General features: G+C 43.1%; 1 protein-coding gene across 3 annotated transcripts in view; it reads right to left on the bottom strand.

The window, feature by feature from the left end:
* The window catches only part of SMARCA2 (SWI/SNF related, matrix associated, actin dependent regulator of chromatin, subfamily a, member 2), a 289,118-nt gene that overhangs the window by 13,888 nt on the left and 253,677 nt on the right, over nt 1-21,553 (bottom strand). For all 3 annotated transcript variants that reach the window (XM_040417115.1, XM_040417114.1, XM_040417116.1), the window contains exons 29-33: nt 12,249-12,472; nt 6,433-6,538; nt 4,643-4,744; nt 3,639-3,771; nt 892-1,034 (exon numbers count right to left, since the gene is read on the bottom strand). In XM_040417115.1, coding sequence (XP_040273049.1) covers nt 892-1,034; nt 3,639-3,771; nt 4,643-4,744; nt 6,433-6,538; nt 12,249-12,472 — 708 coding nt within the window. The remainder of the gene's footprint in view (nt 1-891; nt 1,035-3,638; nt 3,772-4,642; nt 4,745-6,432; nt 6,539-12,248; nt 12,473-21,553) is intronic.

Here is a 21,553-nt window from a genome sequence, read left to right as displayed (position 1 = left end):
AGTACGATTACGGAGATATAGTTTTACTACTTAAAAAAATAATATATAATAACTTTAAAAATAACTCTTTGCATCACCATATTTTGACAGCCATAACTTTTTATTTAAAGGGGTTCTGCAGTTATTTTAAACTGATGATCTATCCTCAGGAAAAAAAAATAATCAATTTTAATAGGGTGGGCATTTTCAGGTATTGGAAACATGTTTATTTTTATATGTAACATTGGGAAAGGGGGTTTATTAGAATTTTCATTATTTGCATTTTTTTTTTACTTTATTGTAATTTTTAGTCCCCTTAGAAAACCTGAAAATGTCATCTTCTGATCGCTTGTACCATATACCGCAATAGAATGGGATCTTTGCCAAGGCTCCAGGCTACCCTCTTCCCCTGCCTAACCACACAGATGCTGAATTTGACTGCGTCCAGTCATTGCGGTTGGGTGCCTGCTGCATTACACAGCAGGCATTTACCGTGTATGGAGCGGGCTCAGTGTGTGAACCCACTGCATACTCTTTACAATGCACCACAATGTAATTGTTGTGTGTGTAAGGATTAATATGCAAATTAAGCCCTTGGTGCAAAACGTGGGCATCATTATTGCTCTTGTTGCACACTAACTCCACTCCTTTCTGTGGTGAGCACTGCTTTGATTGACAAGGCCAGGCCGTGGCAAAGCAGCCAGGGAGGGGCTCACCACAGAAATGAGCTAAGCCTGGGTGCAACAAAAGCCGTGGTCACATCCTCATTGCACTAAATACCTAATTTGCATATTACAAAAAAAGGTATAACTCCGAAAAGGAGCCTCAGAGCAAAGGAAAACAGCGTTATAACCAGGTGAACCACAGCTATGTGTGCTGGATAGGTGTATCAAGTGTATCATCTCTACTCACATTTTCATCTTGATCTTCATCACTGTCATAGTCGCTGACAACTGGTTTAGCTTTGACACGACCCTGGCGTTTCTTTCCTTTTCCCTTTTCTCGATTCTTTTCATCCTTTTTATTCAGCTTGATTTTTACTTTCACTGATTTTGCTGAAACCGAAAGTTCTAAAATTAATTCACAAAAACGGGGGGCTGAATACAAGTTGCAGTATACAAATATGAACAAGATGACTATGAAGTGTTCGGGGCTAGCTAGAAGGTAATAAAAAATACACATGAGCTTCTCGAGGCTGAGCTGCATGCATAAAAAATGAAGCAAGATGACACCTTAAACAACTATTTCTATGGCCCAACCAAACATCACATGATGACCACAAATCTTCACACAGCTCCATTAACAAATTTAGGGATCCAATCCTCTCTGTTCAAGTTATGATAAACTGCCTGTCTAAAAGCAGCTTTATTGTCTGTCATACATGCATATAACCGTTACACATGAAATATATGTGCTGTACGTATAATATGTAGGACAAGGGTGAAAATGAATGTTCAGCTTCTAATATAATTTAGTTACAGTAATGTAGAGCAGTACAGACTGTAAGGGCGGCATTAGACCTGCCGATCTAGCAGGCAATTGTCGGGAGGGAAACATTTCTTCCCAAAAATCGCCTGCTCAATAGTGGAGGACACCGCTGCTATTACATGCAGCGATCTCCTCCACAGTACGGAGAATACAGAATCATTATTTGCTGGCAGCAGCACGATCTGCCACCAGCAAACAATGATTTTTAAGCATGCTTAAAAATCTGGATTGCCCGATGAACGTTTGCTCCTTCATCGGGCAATCGGCGGCAGTATTACATATCCAGATCACGGCTAATGAGTGTTCCTACGAGTGCTCGTTAGCGATGATCTGGCTGGCCATCAACATGTAAGCCACTGGACATATACAGTGAATACGAATAGTACTGCTGTGGGTTCAAGAGCTGAGCTCGCCCCATTGGTAGCAGGTGTATATTTGTATATTACAGCTAGCACTCTGCTGCAATGGATAACCCCTTTGATGCCCCAGTCAATTGTTTAGACAGAGGAAGGAGGGGCCACTCTCCCCTCGATTTGACACCATTTATTTATTTTTAAGTTTAAAACTATATGAATTTGGAATCGTACTGTCCTGCAAAATTAGGGCTCATGCACACGATTTTTGTTTCTTCAGTGTTTTACAATACGGTACTGAGCAGTTAAGAAATGCATGGAGTGGAAAGCCGGTGAAGCATATGACATCAGGGTAATCCTTCCATGTTACTTCTTAAATGCCTGCCTTCTTTGGGTCAGCGAGATTTAGACAGGTAATTCAGAATAGGCCAGCTGCTGCCAGAAGCCATTCACCTTTAGTTTATTCTTAGGGGGCCACAAAGGGAGCCTGTTCTTTTATGCATTTACAAGACATATGATAAAACTGAAAAATACAGAAATTTCCAATCATTTAAAAAGAGGATGTTTTAGTCAGTAACATATTTGTAGATCATCCAATTTTAGTCCATTATCTAGATTTTGGCTTGATGCAGAGCTGCTGCCTTAAAGGGTTGTGCACTGTAATCATCTTGGTGACATAGCCTCAGAATAGGTTGATATCAGATTGGTGGAGGTCCTGCTCTCAGCACCATTGTCGATCAGCTGTTTGAAGGGGTTATGGCACTTGTGCTTGCTCTGCGTCCCATCGCCCATCTGATACGGACTACCTAACCTCAGGATGGGTCATGAATATCATTACAGCACACAACCCTTTTAAGGCTGTGTCCACACATGCCAGACATGTAGCAGTAAAGTGGATACAATTTTAACAAACCTCATCCAAGCGCTGTGGAAAAAAATCTGTTTGACAATTGTGCAATGTGGGTTCTAAATTTGCAGCATTCCAATCCATTCTGCTGATTTTCACTGCAGAATTCAGCCTTGGCAACGAATAGGATGAAATTCAAAGAAAACTTGCATCAAAATGTGAAACATGCAGGTTTTGCTGTGGATTTGTCCGGAGATCCACAACAAATTATTTCTATCCTGTGAGGATGTACCCCAAGAGCCTCAATGGAAGGCTCCTTGGAAGATAGCCATGTAAAGACTTGAGCAAAGGAAGTATTGGCAAAAACATTCTTTATTTTTACTGCCTCTCCTAATGCAGCATTATTCTAATCAAGTCGCTACTGCAGCATTTCACATAGCAAACCCTACTCTAACAAACTGCAAAGGACTTGTCCATTCATGGGTGTTGCTGGCTGGCCGTATCTGGGTAATGTTCCAAAATCCCTTCTAGTTATTGGGGTATATTTGCACAGCAACCGGCACATCTTCTGTCTGTGCCCTGTAACTGAAATCTATGTCAGCGAGGAGCTGGCGTCGATTTCAGTTCTAATTTATAGCACTTTCTGTCATAAATCACAGTAAATCTGTTGGGTTGTGGCATTATGGTTGAAATTATTGCGCTTATATGGTGAACACCATAACATGTAACTTTTTTTATGCCACTCTTGTGCCATAAACTCGTTGATAAATCTTCCCCAATTGGATCTGTTTTTCCCATTAGGAAAAAAGCCATTTGACAAAACAGGATTCTCATTTGCATAGTAAAAGTCTGCAAAAAGCAACCCAACCAGTTGCTTCTTTTGTAAAATAAAAACAGAAAATATTCTTTAGATGGTGGAATTTCCTGGAATTAGTAGAGTTTGTATAAAGTATTACATATTAACGGATTACCCTCAGATTCTGATTCATCTTCATCCTCCTCATCGTCGTCCTCATTGCTGTCTTCTTCACTCTCATCTTCTTTTGCAATTTTTTGTCTTGCACTCTTGAAGACTGATTGTAGAACAATAGAATCCTCGTATATCTAATAAAGTAAGAAAGATCAGGATTGCCCCACAAACTTTTGTTGTAATAAAAGAATGCAAAGCACAACATCTGCACGGAGTTTGTACGTTCTCCTTGTGTTTTGTGGGTTACCCCCCCCCCCCCCCCATTTCCTCCTACACTCCAAAGACCTACTGATAGGGAAACTAGATTGTAAACTCCAGTGTAGACAAAACAGCAATAGGAATGGCTGTAAAGCGCTACAGAATATGTCAGCGCTATGTAAGTGAATAAAATAAATATAAAAAATTATTCTGTATTCATCTAAGATGAGGGCTGTTAGAGGAGCACCTAGTTGGCTCCACTCCATTATTAGTGATCAGTGTCCCATAATATCCGAATCTTAACACAGCTGTGTAATAACATACTAGAATGAATCAGCATCATCATGGCTTACAGTTAGAGATGAGCAAACTGATTTGTCTCATCAAGCAGCGTTCTGCTCCTGTAATCGGGTTTCTTAGAGTTGGCGAACGCTCCCCCTGCCACTTGATCGGGCCGGCCAAGATGTCCTGCCGTGTCAGATAATCTCAAGCCTGCGTCGCAGCTCCAAATACTCTGCTTCTGTAGCAGCGACTGTTTATGCGTCACTATCAGGGGCATGCGCAGTTGCTGCTGTAGCGGGGCATGCGCAGTTGCTGCTCCAGTAGCGGAAGCAGAGCCTCTGTGCAGCAGCAAAGGTGCAAGACAGTCAGGGCTGGCAGAGATGTCTGGCCCTATTAATCAAGCGGTGGGAGAGTATCCTCAGCTTCGGGGACACCCGTTTACAGGTGAAGAACAGACAAATCAATTTGCTCATCTCTACTTAAAATACAATCACTACCCAAAGAGAAAGAAAAAAACCTACGAACCTGGGATCCTTCTAGATTGAATGTCTGTGCATTGTGGCAGAGCAGCATGACATCCTTTTCTAGGTCACTTATACTTCTGTATTTATGATTGCGAATTCTTTCCTATATAAAGACAAGATTAACGAATGAACTGAAACATTACAGAACCACTTATTAACTTCTATGCATGTGGATGCTATGCTAGTCCTCAAAGCTCATCTAGGGAGCCTGGGATTTCTCAGGCCAACCAATTTGTTTCCATTTCTTAGGGCATCTAATAAGCAACAAACATTATGGGTCTTGTCTGCAATGTTCCGATAAGGTCACCAGGAGCACTGGCCCACATTTATCAATGCATTGCCACCATTTTCGGAGCATTTCACTCCAATCTAGATTTCTTTCCGTGGTGCAACATTTATTAAACATTTGCAGCAGAAATAGCATTTGTGCCATCCATGTCAGTTTGCAAAGGTGGAGTGAGAGCTGGGTATAAGCTTGCTTGTAGGATTTAGACAAACTTCTGAAATGCAACATTTAAAATGGGGGAAGAGGGGGGAGGTCACATCTCTGCCCCACACAGACCTTAGTGTGATCCCTTTTTTGTGGATAGCCCATGGATCCATTTATTTCTATGGGTCTGAAAAAAAACCTGACAGCACATGGATATTATCCGTGTGCTGTCCACATCCGTTCTGCAAATTATAGAATGTGTCCTCTTCCTGTCTTTATTGTGGGCGAGAATAGTCATTTCTAGTGATGGGAGCGAGAACAATGTGAAGTGCACAAGGACTGTATCCATATTTTGCTGATCTGTGGTTTGCATATTGCCATATGGACACAGACGGGTGCATGAGGCCTTAAAGTAGACAAAGGGTAAAATGAGGCTACTTTTTATATACATGGGTCCATTGTCTCTTACCCTCTGGGTCTGTAAATGTACCTCTCCTTTCTTACCAATCCATGCAATCTGTTACCAACTAGAAATTCCAAGAATCTTTGACCAATGACCTTAAAGGAGTATTCCCATGTAAACATTTGCGGCATATTGCTAGGGTATGCTACAAATGTTAGATAGGTGCAAGTCCCACTTCTGGGACCCGCTCCTATCTTAAAAACAGGCCATCTGAAGTGAATGAGAGCAGCCGTGCATGCGTGACCACCCTCAATTCAATGCTATGAGAGTTCTGAAAATAGCAGAACCCTGGTATGGCTATGTCCTGCAGTCCCATGGCAAGCAGCAATGGCTGCACTTGCACAGCTTGCTCTCAATTCACTGTGCTGAAACCTCAGAAGCATGTGCAGTGTGCTCTTCTTCACTTCAAAGGCCCGTTCTTCAGATAGCATCAGGATCATCCCACTTAAGATAGGAGCGAGTCCCTAAATACATTGCAAGTCAATGGGTGACGGATCCAATTTTTTTAGGCTCCTACATTGTTTTCAGCGACGGATCCGTTTTATTCAGTTTTTGACTGGACACAAAACCGCAGCTTGCAGCAGTTTTGTGTCTGGTCACAAAACGGGATGCTGACGGAAGGGATGACATCCTGAACGGATCTCTTTCCATTCAGAATGCATGAGGACTAAATGGAAACATTTTTCTCCGGTATCGAGATGCTCTGCGGCATCTCAATACCGGAAAACGACAACGCAAGTGTGAAAGTAGCCTTAGGCCTCTTCCCCATTTACTTCTATATTTAGGAAGCAGGGATTCATACTCTTCAGGGGATACTTTATCTGGGAGCTTAGACACTATTCACACTGCGCACAACTACTGTGTACATTTTTCTAGAAAACAGTGGACGTAGTTTTACCTTTATCTTTTTAAAGTCAACTGGTTTGCGGATTAACTCATAATATTCTGGTAACTCTTTTCTAGATGGGAGCTGTATGAAAACTTCACTTAGCTGCCGCCCAGAGCTGTACGAAAAGAGAAACAAATAAAATAAGCAAAAAAAAAAAACAATATCAAGAACCACATATGTACATCGTGTGAAGTGCTGCACCAGAATTTGCCAACAGGCCTCAAACTAAAACTAGATTAATTTATCTTCATAATTAAATCATCATTTGGCATATGGACAAGTGACAGACTTTATAAGGTATCTGAAGTAACCAGAACAGATTAATTTGGAAAATCGTAATCTCAGAAGATAATAAATTAATGAGCATGGAGATTCTTTTTGCAGAAGATGCCACCTAGTGGACAAAGCTTCAAACCCAGAATATGTAACTTCCTTTGTTTGATACAGAAAACTAAGAGACGTAGAAATATTTGACTGGATTATTTTGCTGCCTAGTATAGCATAAAAACAAATAAAAAAAATAAATCACATACACATACAAACATGCAGAGTGACATTTTACAATGAAAATAACTGCTGCCTCCTATTTGTGTCTATGTAAAAAGGGCAACCACAAGCAATTATTTTCCAGAGTGAAAGCATTTAGGCTTGGGCAAGGAAAGCATTAAATGGCTGCAGATGATAATGTCCATTTACTCAGCGGTGAATAGAATCATAGCTGCGCTTACTGCGCACGCGCTAGACTGCTACTACTGTTTCCAGGCAACAAGAGATGCCTGCCGCAGAGAGGGAGGACTGCAACAATGGATGCAAGTGTTTGTAGTTAAAAGATGCCCAATGAGCACACTAGTGGACGGGATCCTCAGAAGGCTTTGTGTCGGGTACACTTGTAATGAGCCTGTTACAGGCTGGAACACAAAAGGAGCAATCTCACCAGTTGTCAAACTGAGACTGCAAATATATAATAGACACACTGAATTATAATCATGACCAAATAATATGCAGCTTTGGAGACTTTTAGACCTAAATTCTGTATAGTGCTGACAAGTGAGATTTTTTTTTTTATATTGCTGGATATTACAAACAATGCATACAGCAAATTACTGAAGGCTAAAGCCCAGCCCAAATCTTGTAGGTGCCTACATGCCAGGAGTACAGAAGCCGCACAATATAGTGACTCCTCTAAACCTGGCAGGTACCGCCTCTGCCTCCCTCAACAACATACAGGTTTGCCATACCCAGTTATCTCAGCTAGGGGAGGTAGATCTGCATCTGCCAGATACCTCTGCTGCCACTGTCAGATCCTTGTTTTCCCCATTAGGAGATGCAGGGCACAGGCAGCAAAGACATTATATTAGTTGAAAACTGCATGCAAAAATTTTAGCAATTTTTTGTAGTTTCATTCTTGACGACCCCAGTACAGTGAAAGTTTCACTGCCGAGTTTAAAGGGGTTTTCCGGGAAGTAGAATCTATTTAGTGCCATTTGGGGACATGTCACTGCTGAAGCCAGTCATGGGCTTCAGTGGTGCACATGACCATGTCCATAACTTGCTGGAAGAAAATAAACGTAACTAGAAGATGGCAGAACCGAAACCACGGAACAGGACCAAAGCTGTGCAAGAGCATGCAAGTATGAATCTTTCATTAGGTGATCCATTCTAGGGGCTATAACTAAACAGTTAATAAGTCCCAGGAAAATCCCTTTAAAAGGGGTTGTCTAGGATTTGCCACGTGCAAGGTGTCAGACCACCACTGATCAGATATTGATGACCTATTCTGAGAATAGGCCATCAATATACAAATCCCGGACAACCCCTTTAAGGCTATGCTGACATGGGCAATGCCTGTCCCAATGACTTCAATGTAAAAAAAACTCCACCTTGTGCACATGGTAGAGTTTTTCAGCAGCTGATTGGAAAGCCTCTTGAGAGGTGGCATGCGAGGCTAAGTTCACATGGAAAAACCCACTGCAGATTTGATCCATTGGTGGCAGATTTGTAACTTGCTTCTGGTTTCAATGGAGTTTTTACAAGCGTTTTTTGCTTCCTCATTGACCTCTATAGAACTCCACAATCAAATCCAAGGAACGTGTTACTTCTCAAACATTTTCAGATCAGCTGCTAAAACAAACTGCCATTCACAGCTTCCCATTAGACCTCTTGCACACGACCATATGTATTTTGCAGTCCGCAAAAAATACGGATGACGTCCATGTGCATTCCGTATTTTGCAGAACGGAACAGCTGGCCCCTAATAGAACAGTCCTATCCTTGTCCGTTATGCGGACAATAATAGGACAAGTTATATCTTTTAGTGGAACGGATATACAGAAATGGAATGCACACGGAGTACATTCCATGAATGGTTCCACATACAGACCGAAACGGAAACCGCAAAAACTGAATGGAAACGGAAATATAATACGTTTGTGTGAAAGAGGCCTTAGTTTCAGTGTAAAAAACTCGACCTTGTGCATACCTTATACTGTTTTTTTTTTTTCCTTTCAGCAGCTAATTTGCAAATGTTTGAGAAGTAACACGTTCCTTACATCTGACGGTGGATTTCCATACAAATCAATGAGGAAAAAACGCTGCTGAATAAGTGGCTGATTTTTCCCCATGTGAACACAAAGCCTTAATCAAATGACTGAAGCAGATTTCATAGTGGATTTCCATAGAAGTCAATATAAATGCAGAAAAACCTCACTCAAAAACTCCTCTAAAACCACAACTAAAAATGACCTGTTTTCAACTTCTGATATTTCTGCTGTGGATTTTGCTGAGTGAATATAGCCTGTCGGCTGTGACCGCAGTTGTCAAAAACATGCCCCTCTTTTATACCCAATTAGTGGTGTGGAGCTATTGGCTGAAGCCACCTCCCCTGTGATGGTCATATATAATCAAATGGCCACCTAAGTAAACCAGAAGTCAGAGCAATGACCAGCATTTGACCATTTAGTCTTATAGAGAACCATGTGCCTGCAAGTGACATCAGAAGTTCAGCCATATTTCTACTTTCCAGACACTGAGGGACATTTATCAAGACTGGCGTACCCATCCGCCAGCCTTGATCTCCCTGCACTGGCGTGAGATGTGTCTAATTTAACAAGTCAGGCTCATCTCCTGCTGTGGGCCAGAAACGGACGTCTATGTCAGCCACAGGCTGGGGCAAACTTCAGCTATAGCTTCCACCACTTTCTGGCGAAAGTTATAGTAAACGCGTCAGGCGATGCGAGGCCACGCCCCTTCTTGGCACTTCGGAACAGTGCAGAGGACAGAAATGATGGTGCACACATGGCATGCGCCATAATGTGTGACTGAGCTTAAAGGGAACCTGTCACCAGGATTTTGTGTATAGAGCTGAGGACATGGGTTGCTAGATGGCCGCTAGCACATCTACAATATCCAGTCCCCATAGCTCTGTGTGCTTTTATTGTGTATAAAAACCGATTTGATACATATGCAAATTAACCTGAGGAGTCCTGTATGTGAGATGAGTCAGGGACAGGATTCATCTCAGGTTAATTTGCATGTTTTTTTTACACAATAAAAGCACACAGAGCTATGGGGACTGGGTATTGTAGATGTGCTAGCGGCGATCTAGCAACCCATGTCCTCAGCTCTGTACACAAAATCCAGGTGACAGGTTCCCTTTAAATGTCCCACTATACATTGTGACTCTTTACCATTAGGTGTTGAGGAGCATTACCCATTGTAAGGAAAAAACAGAGCAATAGCTAACATTTGTCAATTTTAATTTGATTCATTAACATAAGGCCATTTTTATTGTGTGTGAAAAGCCACATCAATAAAAGACATTCTGGTTGTAGCAAATATGAAAGTTCTCCATTTTTTCAATATACTTTCTGTATTTTTAGATGGCTGCCTGCAGTCATTCAATTCACACTTCCAGTAGATAGAAATCTGTTCCCATCATGTGAAGGCTTGTTCCCATTACAGTACAGTTATCAGAGATGCCTTACCGTGTGATACCGGCCATTAGCAGAGCAAACTGGAGACAGGCCGAGTCCTGTCACCAGGAAATTCATTGTTAAAGGGCATCCATCAGCAGATCTGTACCTATGACACTGGCTGACCTGTTACATGTGCGCTTGGCAGCTGAAGGCTTCTGTGTTGGTCCCACGTTCATATATGCCCACATTAACGAGAAAATTGATGTTTCAATATATGCAAATGAGCCTCCAGGAGCAAGAGGGGCGTTACCATTACACCTAGAGGCTCTGCTCTCTCTGCAACTGCCGTACCCTCTGCACTTTGATCGAAAGGGCCAGGCCGTAAAAACTTGATCACATCTACCTGGCCCTGTCAAAGTGCAGAGGGTGCAGCAGTTGCAGTTGAGAGCACAGCCTCTAGGTGCAATGGTAACGCCCCCGTTGCTCCTGGAGGCTTATTTACATAATGAAACATTTTTCTCAGCAACGTGAGCACATATGAACATGGGACCAACACAGATGCCTTCAGCTGCCAAGCGCACATGTGACAGGTCAGACAGTGTCATAGGTACAAATCTGCTGACAGATGTCCTTTAACCCTTTCGAGGATTTGGCAATTTTGAGTTTCGTTTTTTACTCCCAGCCTTCCCAGAGCCATAATTTTTTTATTTGTCCATTTACATATGAGAACTTGTTTTTTGCAGGATAAGGACTGACTTCATTCTCTGGGTCAGTATGATTACAGTGATTCCGCATTTGTACAGTTTTTCTGGTGTTTTAATACTTAAAGAAAAATATTTTTCATTGCCATATTCTGACCCCCATAACTATTTTTATGTCTACGGTGTGTGAGGGCTAATTTTTGTACTTTCCTTTGGCGTATGACTCTTTGATCACTTTTCATTCAATCTTTTTGGGGAGATGAAGTAAGACAGAATGGCGAATCGGCCATTCTGATTTTGCTTACTATTATGCTGGCCAGTGCATGGGTTAAATATTTTTCTACTTTAATAGTACCAGCGTTTTGGGAAGCAGTGATGCCTATGAGGTTTATCTTTTTTTTATTGTTTATTTTTATTATGGGGAAAGAAGATGATTAGAATTTTTGTAATTTTAAAACCTTTTTTTCCCTTTTAAAAGTTCCCCTAGGGAAAGTGAACATGCGATCATTAAATTGCTTCTTTCATAGACTCTAATGCATTAGCATTCAAGTATATGAGAAATTTGCTATGTTCCTAGGGAGCCCTGCCACAGAAAGGAACTCTATAGGAACATAGTTGTGGCAGCCTCGGATCCTTCAGAGGGACCGAGCCTGCCAGAGGGAATGAACGGCTCCCCTGAACGCCACTAGACGGAGCCGTTCCAGCTACACGGGAGTGTAGTGCTCCTGGGTTTTCAGCACTCGGTTGCCATAGTCGCATTTGACAACAGCATCTGAGGTGTTAAATATCTGCGGTCGGTGTTATTGCTGATCGCAAACATTAGCCATGAGTGTCTACTGTGTGAATCAGCATGCACCCGGTGGCTATGGCGCTTGCTCTGCTCCGGAGCAGGCACCATCTTTAAAGAGACTACATCCACCGGTTAAACCTGGCACAATGCTTTGTAGGGCTAGCTCTGCTAAATGGAATGATACTTTTCACTTAGTAAACTGTTCCATTCTGGAGAAAAACTTTGTATCCATATTCAAATGAGCAGTTAGGCCACTCTCTGAAGCCTTGCTCCTCCTGGTTCCTCTTCCAGCCTCTCCTTCCTGGATAGTTAGCTCTCCTGGTCCTATGCTCATCATGCGCTTTACAGTATCAACACTAGTGCTATAAATCAAAATATTACTGGAAATATGGTCTTAAGAAGTGAAGATATTAAGCTTACCTGTCCTTGTAGTTTATTACGGTGTCAACTATTGCATTCATCTGTTTGGTTAGTTTAGGTGGGTTTGGGGATAACTTTTCAGCTGGAGGACGGCCTCTTCTTTTTTTCTCGCGTTTTTCTCCATCATCTTTTACCACAACATCTTTGTCCACGTTTCTTCGCCGCTTGCGTTTTTTCAGCCGGACTTCCTCTTCCATTTCCTCCAAATTTCCGTCCTCGATAGCCTGGTGACAGACAAACTTTACTAAAACTGAGCAGTCGTGATTTTTCTTTTTGTATTCTGAATATGATAGGTTAATGTAAAACTCATCAATGAAGTCATACCACTATGGGCAAAGGAACAGGGATTAGACCACGTTCACATAACATTTATAAATTTAGTCCACACAGGCAACGTCATTTTGAATATTTTTAAGGGTCACTGAGATTTCAAAAATCTTTTCACGTGATAGAGACATATCAAAAGTTTTGATCAGTGGGAATCTGAGTGCGGAGATCCCCACTGATCTCTAGAAAGAGGAGCGAGAAGCACATGCATATATCATGCTCTCTCCTCGCTGCACGAGACAGGCTCAATAGAAGTCCATGGGCCCACCTCAATTCCGTCCTCTGCAGTGAGGTGAGAACCCAATATGCAAGGACTTCTTGTCTCGTTTGGGGATCTGTCAGAGTCCCAACACTCAGATCCCCACTGATCTAAACTTTTGATATGTCTCTGACATTTCTTGAGAACTTGGTGACCCCTTAAAAGGGGTTAAAAATGTAATATAGCCACTGAGCTATTCAATAAAATGCATCTGTATAGCGGCACCTGCTGTTTGCACTACTAATTTCTCTGTCCACATCACTGAGGTGAAGGCACAAACGCCGTTCCGTCCTTCAACTGCCACTACCACACACAAGACATGTCCCCTGGAGAAAGGGCACTAGAAATAAATCTATTTCTGGAGTGCACGGTTTGATAAATTCACCCCACTGTATTTAAAGAGCACCTGTCACCTATCCTGACATGTCTGTTTGAAAAACTACTTGTAGCCCGTAACCATTCTAAATTATCGTCATATTGCCTTATGGCCTGTCATTCCTCTATTATTCCTGCTAGACGTTTATGAATTGCCACCAATCTGCAATAAAGATCCAACAGGGTGTATCCTTGCACAGTCTGACACTACCCAATTATATTGCTGCCAGTTGTAGACTGTGAATGGACACGCCTCTAACCAGTAACACCCAGAAGAATCTTTATTGCCAACTGCTGGCACCTCATTCATAAACTTCTGGCAGGAATAAGTGAAATGGCACAACATTGAGTCATAAGAACAGATGCTCAAGAACCGTTACTACATGGGGAATTCAAGTAGTTACTAACACAGACATGTTAGGAAAGATGACAGATCTTCTTTAAAACCCCATTCACACAGTGCAGCAACAATCTGTGCAGGTTCAATAGTCAGATGTCACAATTTTTCCCTGTGAAATCCAGTGCTCTGCTGCGGAAAAGTGGTGGATTTCACCGCGGATTCCCTTTGCTATTGCTCCAATCAAATCTGCACCAAATCAATCCTGAGGAAATCTATCCTGTGTGAACATACCCTTAAAGTCCATTTACAGGGGCCGATGGTCAGGAACGAACATTTGTCCGGCTGATCATCGGCACGTCTAAATATAATTAGTTGACAAATGAGCAAATACTCGCTAAATAATGGTTTGTCAGCAGCACAGCTCCTCTTGTAAACTGGGTATGTGCTGTCGACAATAGGTAAATTGTATGGGGTGGGCAATCAATCATATCAAAGACCACTGGTCCCCCGTGCCTGGTCATGGCCGTGTAAAGAGTCTTCCATCTCAGTTTTCTGGCGTAGAAGAGTTGCAAAAGGTTGGTGCAAGTGGCAGAAAACTGGCACACGTTCCATCCGAACGGACCAGTGGTTTACTGGCAAAGATTTCATTTTCTGGCGCATGGACCTGACGAGGATGCTACAACAATTGATTGCGAGGTTCCTCCTAACGCCAGGCTTAGTGTTTGCCACCAACAACTGTGAAATGTCTGATGCTTTTTAATGGTGCTCTTTGAACAGTACTAAGAGGACATGGCTGTAAATGCTTGCATTCCCCTTGAACCCAATTGTAGAGCATCTTTTCTTAGTTCCGTTTTGGTTATTCCTCCTAGAAACACAGGAATGAATTGAGAACTGGGTGTGACGCTACACACTGACACCAGCCAATCAGCGCTGCCAATGCCAGACTGTGCAGCCATTTTTCTTCTTCTATATTTCTAGGTGGAACAACAGAACCACACATTACAAAAGGTGCTCCAGAATTTTCATTTTTCTGGGGAACGCAATTATTGAATAAAACAGACAAGTCAGAGGATCGGTCAGACATTGACATGATTTCTCTTCTGAATCCAGAACACGCCACTCAGGATATCACTGTAAATGGTAACAGTTTGGCTCTTTATTTATTGATATGGCATAATTAATGCCAGGAAACAATTAAGGTCATGAGAACGAAGACTGAACAATACGGGCACAACCACTGGCGATGCCTACCTTCGGAAGTCCACATTATACTGGTTACCCCAGAGGTATCCAGCTGAATACAGAGATTTACAGTCACACATGGCACTCATTCCACACAGCGAGCAACCCGTCATGTAGGTGTCGTAAAGAGCAGCCCTGGCACATCTGTACCAGCATTATGTAGATAGACACTTGTTATGCAGTCTTCAGACGGCGGCTGAAAAGAAATCTAATCAAAGGGCAATTACCTTCACTTTCCACAGTATCAACCATGGGCAATATTTACAAGCAGCACAAATAAACACGCTCACGTCACCAGAATCCCATTCACAATGAGGAGAATAGGAGCAGGAGAGAAAAGCCTTCAACCTGGCATGTAGGTATGCCAAAGGGATCCGCACATCCGTTTTCTGTGGATCCTTACAATAGCTAAGCCCACCGCTGAAAATCCTAAGGGACAGCTCCAGACTAGGCCTTAATAATCAAAAGTCAATTTCCATCATGCTCGTAGCGTTCAGACACAATCGCCATGAAGGACGCTCAAAAACCTGGCGACTTACAGGAACACTAAAGGAAGGAAAATGAATCAGATAAAGAAAACACGCTCGCATTAATATTTATGGGGGGGGGAGCAGTACCCATCATACTGCAGCTAGCAAACAATTAGGAGGCAGCCTATGTAGCAAGCAGTGGATGCCTGACAGCCTAAAATGCAGCATACAAGGCAGTCAACAGTTAATGCTATCGCTTTCTTGAACAGAAATGCGAAGATCAGCAGCTTTACACACCTACACATGCCTGTCATATAAGTTCTACTGCATCTACGAGACGACAAGGAAAAAGGATATTTACCTTACCACTATCAGCAGGCCGGCTATCGGAAATCACTGTTAGTGGGGACAAAATTAACAAGCCAGCAAAGCAGCGAGCTGCTAGTCTCTTCATCAGCTGATCAGGAAAAAAAAAAAAAAAAAAAAAAAGAAGAGAGGGAGTCGGGGAAAGGCTATGTTTTCATATAGCAGTCATTTTATTTCACCCAATATGTAACACAGGACAGGGATACTGAAATCTGCTGCTTCATTCTACCTGCCAGGAGGCCCAAAGCCTCCTTCCTACAGTAGGGCTTCAGTATTGACAGATTTACCCTTATTATTCCAGGCACAAGCAAGAGATTATCATCGGGGGCAAGCGTTCCTACTATTCACGAGGGACGGACTGGGAGGTAAGGCAGACTTTAAGCAGCCACCAAGGTAAACACTGGCAAATACGTCCGGAATGAGCCCCTTACCATTCTCCGACTAAATTCTTCACGGAAAAATAAATAAATATTATATTATATTATATATATATATATATATATATATATATATATATATATATATATTTATTACACACACACACATTTATATTTTTTGCTTGCTTTTTTTTTTTTTTTTTTTTGGAAAGCTGCACATTACATGTAGATTAGAGGATGCAGCCACGTAACGGAAAATACATCTTCTATATAGGGTACGGTTTGCTGTAGTATGTGATAGAAAAGGTAACGGGGAGGGGGCATTCCTCTCTCAGATTATTATTTTATGCTAATAGCTACAGCTTAACCTTTCCGTTTGCATGCTTGATGTGGAAACAAAATTGCACAAAAAACCCCCCCCAAAAAAAAAAAAAAAACTGCCCGTCAGCAACGTTCTGGCCGTTCTTTAGCAGACAGTGAATGGCTGGCAGGATATCCTCCCTTTACATTAAAATGCATGCTTTCATTGTACGCAGAAAAATGGAAACGGCTGCAGCCTCGCTTCTATTGAGAATTTATGCACACAATACTCTAAAAAGCCAACTTACTATACAAGGCTAGACTTTCAGTGATTGGGGGTGCCATGAAACAAAACAGAAAGCGAACAGAGAATGCCCATCCAAATCTTCAGCACGGCAATTATAAATCACAAAGACAGATCCCACATTTCTGATTGGTGACGTGCTGCAGCGAGACCTTATTCGAGCACGGTGACGCCTCTCCTGCTGATCGGCTTCTCCATTTAGTGAGGTGAATGGAAAGGGAGGCACAAGGAGCGGACAGGAAAAAAAAAAAAAAAAAGCTTAACCCCTGGCAGACTGGGATCCATTGCTGGCTCAGCTTACAGTCTGCTAGTCTCAGACATTTGCTACAGAGCCAGATTGACCCTGCAAAACATGAGAAGAGGACATGGCAGAGATGCTGGATGCCCAACATATAAGGACACGTGTCAGCAGAACAGTCCACAGCAGATTGTGGATTTTTCACGTAACTGGAGTAACCCATAGGAAGAGTTCTCAACGGATTCGAAAAATGGGAATTGAGACAGGGCTGAGCACACGCACACACGCGCACACACACACGCACACACACACACACACACGCACACACACACACGAGACGTTCAGCCATTAGCACAGGAGCCAGACTGGCTGTAAACACAATGCAGGATCACTCCCATCATCAGGACACACCTTTGCAGGACTGAAGTGTGGAAACCCAGACAGATCTGCACACTGACATATTTCTAGGTTGGAAATGGTTTTTACAGGAAAAACTGCTCACGTGGAAGCAAAATAAATGCTGCTATCCAGCAGTAGTGAGCTGATCAGAGCAATCACTGCTGCAGGTCAAATAGGAAGATCTGCCACTAGCCGTAAACCCAGCCCTACACATGCATATACGATTAGGCGGTGTTGCCATAGCAACACAAAAAATACGGCCAGTAGGTGAAATGCACAATGCAGTTTTACCATGGAAAAAATAATGGTGCTATTAAGTCAGAATCATTGATATCTTAATTACATTTAAGCAGATCTGGGTTTATCACATTAACGGCATCGTGCGAAGAATAAACCCGAGTGTGTACAATGTCCAAATTGTATAGTGCTGTCATAACGCACCCATAGAAGTCTAGGGGGTACTACAGTACCTTATACAGAGCGGGGAAAAGCAAGACCTGTTTCACTGGATACCGTACTAGGGATATAATATCTCCATAATATGGTGCCATATGAAGACACATGTAGAGTCTATGAGCGGCAGGGACAGCATGTGTTTATGCATGTCTATCTCTTATCCCATAGGGGCTTCATTAGGAGCCTCCATCACACATTCTGTCATACATTCTAGCATGCAGTCTCATTATCAATAAAACCTGTACAGCAAACCTAACATACGGAATAACCACCATGTGCAGCATGGACCACAGCTAGATGGGTAAGAGTGACTCAATATGGCCCTGGTAGGTTGTCACATGTATCTGGAGCCATGCTGACCACAGTACATCCCACATCTACTGAAGGGTGCATGTGGCAGGATCCATAGTGCGAACACGACGATTGAAGTGGTCCCACAAGTGCTCAATTGGGGTGAAGTCTGGAGAATGAGGGGGCCAGAGTAGTACTTTTCCAACGTTGGACCTTTCTAGCCGTGTGACATGTCTCATTGTCTTGCTGGAAGATCCCATCCACTCTAGGTAAAACAATCATCATGTATAGGTGTATGTGATCTGCAAAGATGGGTTCATACCCAGATCAGCTGAGATATATGCCCCATATGCACAGGACATCTGATGGCGGCGAGCTGCTCCACTGTAGCATGCTGGTCGACCCATGCGCACCTTTATAGCTGATGGTCACCTCTCACATCAATGGCACGTGGTGCTGCGCAGTTTCCATGTCACTTATTCACAATGGTGCCATTTCTCCACTTACAATGCACTTTCACCACAGCGGCATGTGAACCGTTCACAAACTGAACAGAAATACTGCCAGCCTTGGCCCAAAAGCCAATATTCATCCCTTTTTTGAAACTTAAAAAATTGCTCCTTTTACCCATGACAGCAACGAGTTATGTGTGCGTACAGCCTAACGCACACCTTATATACCCACCATCCCAGCTCACAACACATGACTTCCTTCACGACCTACGCACTGCCGACGCTGAAAGTAGGAAATGGTCATAATAATGTCATGGGACTGTGTAAATGCAACGCATCAAAAAACACAACCATGACAGACAGCCTCACAATGCTCAGACCCATCCTAAAATTCAATGCAGTGAATCAATAACGCTATAAGGCTACTTTCACACCTGCGTTCGGTGCGGACAGACGGATCCACACCGATAATGCAAACACTTGTATCCGTTCAGAACGGATCCGTTTGCATTATTGTTTAAAAAAAAAAGTCTAAGTCAAAACGGATCTGTCCTGACTTACATTGAAAGTCAATGGGGGACGGATCACTTTTCAATTGCACCATATTGTGTCAGTGAAAACGGATCTGTCCCCATTGACTTACATTGTAAGTCAGGACGGATCCATTTTGCAAGCAGCGTTCTGGTGTCCGCATCCAGAGCGGAATGGAGGCTGAACGGAGCCAAACTGATGCATTCTGAACAGATCCTTATCCATTCAGAATGCATTGGGGCCGGCTAACAATCTAATGTGTATGGGGAGCTCTTCACTGTTGAAGTAGAGACTGATTGGGCGTGTTTGGCAGTGGCTTGCCACATTCTCTCCAATGAAAACACCTACGCAGTCAGCAAAGCATGCATGTTTATTGGGATGTCGGTACAGAGAGCCGTCTGCTTAACGAGCGAATGGTTATTAAAAGGTGTATGGGCACCTTAAAGGGGTTGGCTCATCATGGACAATGGGGGTACATCGCTAGGATATGCACCCATTGTCTTATAGGTGCGGGTCTCACCGCTGAGACCTGCACCTATTTTGAGAACTGAGCCCCGCAAGGTGGTGGCTGGAGGACTCCGGTCCGGCCACCACCAAGCCGTCTCCCCATAGAAGTGAATGGGAGCGTACCCTACGCATGCGCAGCCCCCCCGCTCCCATTCATTTCTATGGGGCCGACGGAAATAGTCGAGCCAGCGCTCAGCTATTTTCGCCGGCCCCATAGAAAATGAATGGAGGGCAGTTGCGCATGTGTGGTGCGCCATCCTTTACTTGCGGGACTCCGTTGTCTATATAGGTGCGGGTCCCAGCTGTGGGACCCGCACCTATAAGACAATAAGGGGATATCCTAGCGATATGCCCCCATTGTCCATGATGAGACAACCCCTTTTAAAGGGTTTCTATCACTTCGTTTCACCTATTTAGCTTTCAGACACTAGCGATCCGCTAGTGTCTGCTTTATCTAACCATCCTAATATAAGAGCTTATTGTCCTGCCGTTTAGCTAAAAAAAGAACTTATATAGATATGCAAATGAGCCTCTAGGTGCTATGGGGGCGTGATTAGCACCTGGAGGCTCGGTCTACCTTCACAAACTGCCACCGCCCAGCGCGTCCCTCCAGCCCGCCCATCTCCTCCGGAATGCGATGCTCCCCGTGCGCGTCTGTATTCGGCGCATGCGCAGTGAATGTCTGACCGCTTCCCTGCTCAGACATCTCCACTGCGCCTGTTCCTCGGAGCACTATGACGTCATCGGCGCAGGCGCAGTGGAGATGTCTGAGCAGGGAAGCGATCAGACATTCACTGCGCATGCGCCGAATACGAGGAGCATCGCATTCAGCAGGAGATGGGCGGGCTGGAGGGACGCGCTGGGCGGCGGCAGTTTGTTAAGGTAGACGGAGCCTCTAGGTGCTAATGACGCCCCTATAGCACCTAGAGGCTCATTAGCATATCTATATAAGTTATTTTTTTAGCTAAACGGCAGGACAATAAGCTCTTATATTAGGATGGTTAGATAAAGCAGACACTAGCGGATCGCTAGTGTCTGAAAGCTAAATAGGTGAAACGAAGTGATAGAAACCCTTTAAGGGAACCTGCATGTTAAAGAGCTGATCAGATTGATACATACAGTAGCTTTGTGGGAAAATATCCAGTAAAAATTTTCATTTTATACATTTAAGGATACATTCACATGACTGTATGTGTATTGTGGTCAGCAAATTGCGGATCCTCAAAACACGGATACCGGCAATTGCGGGCAAGAATAGGACATGCTCCTTTTTTGCGGGGCTGCGAAACGGAAGTATGGATGCAGCCCCATTGAAATGAATGGATCCGCATACGTTCCGCAAAACCGCAGAATGTATGCGGACGCATAAATACGGTTGTGTGAATGTACCCTAAATCCCAGCTCCTTTTGAGGGCAGTAGCCAAGTGGGTCGTCTTATCAGTGATTGATAGCATTCTCGCTATAAACGTGTATAGAAGGATGGCTGTCAGTCACAGATAAGACTGCCCGGTATGCAACTGAGCTTAGAAAGAGCAGAGATATAAATATATAAATGACAAGTTTTACGCAATCAGTTTTACGACATTAGCCATCAATCTGCTCTGCTCCTCCTGCTCTATCACATGCTGCCTGCAGATAGCACTGTATTTTGTGGTGACAGGTCCTCTTTATTAGCAGTGTTTTGGGACCTACCCTTACACACCCCTACAATAAATGAATGTCAAATAAATAGAAACATAAAATCTCTGCCCCTGCACAATAGAGAAGACATACTGCATTTCCCTGAGAAATGAAGGTAGCAGACAAGCGGATGCTACATCAGTACATAGGTATAGCCTACAGCTATACCTCGCCTCTATAGTAAATGGGGACTAAGATGTTCTTCATGAGCAATCCAAACAGTTTGTTCATATATATTTCGGATTTCATTGAAGCAGGTGATATGGACACAAAATGTGACAATGTGAGTATTGGTAGAAGGATTTTACTCAAACACGCTTATTTTTTTTATGAAGTATGAGAGCATGGGGTCTAAGTGGTTAGCACTGCTGCCTTGCGGTGCCAGGGCCCT

The sequence above is a fragment of the Bufo bufo genome, chromosome 2 (genome assembly GCF_905171765.1).
Source record: "Bufo bufo chromosome 2, aBufBuf1.1, whole genome shotgun sequence".
Classification (NCBI taxonomy): domain Eukaryota; kingdom Metazoa; phylum Chordata; class Amphibia; order Anura; family Bufonidae; genus Bufo; species Bufo bufo.
Note: the sequence above shows the minus strand (reverse complement) of the source record. Positions and strands in the feature narration are given on the sequence as shown.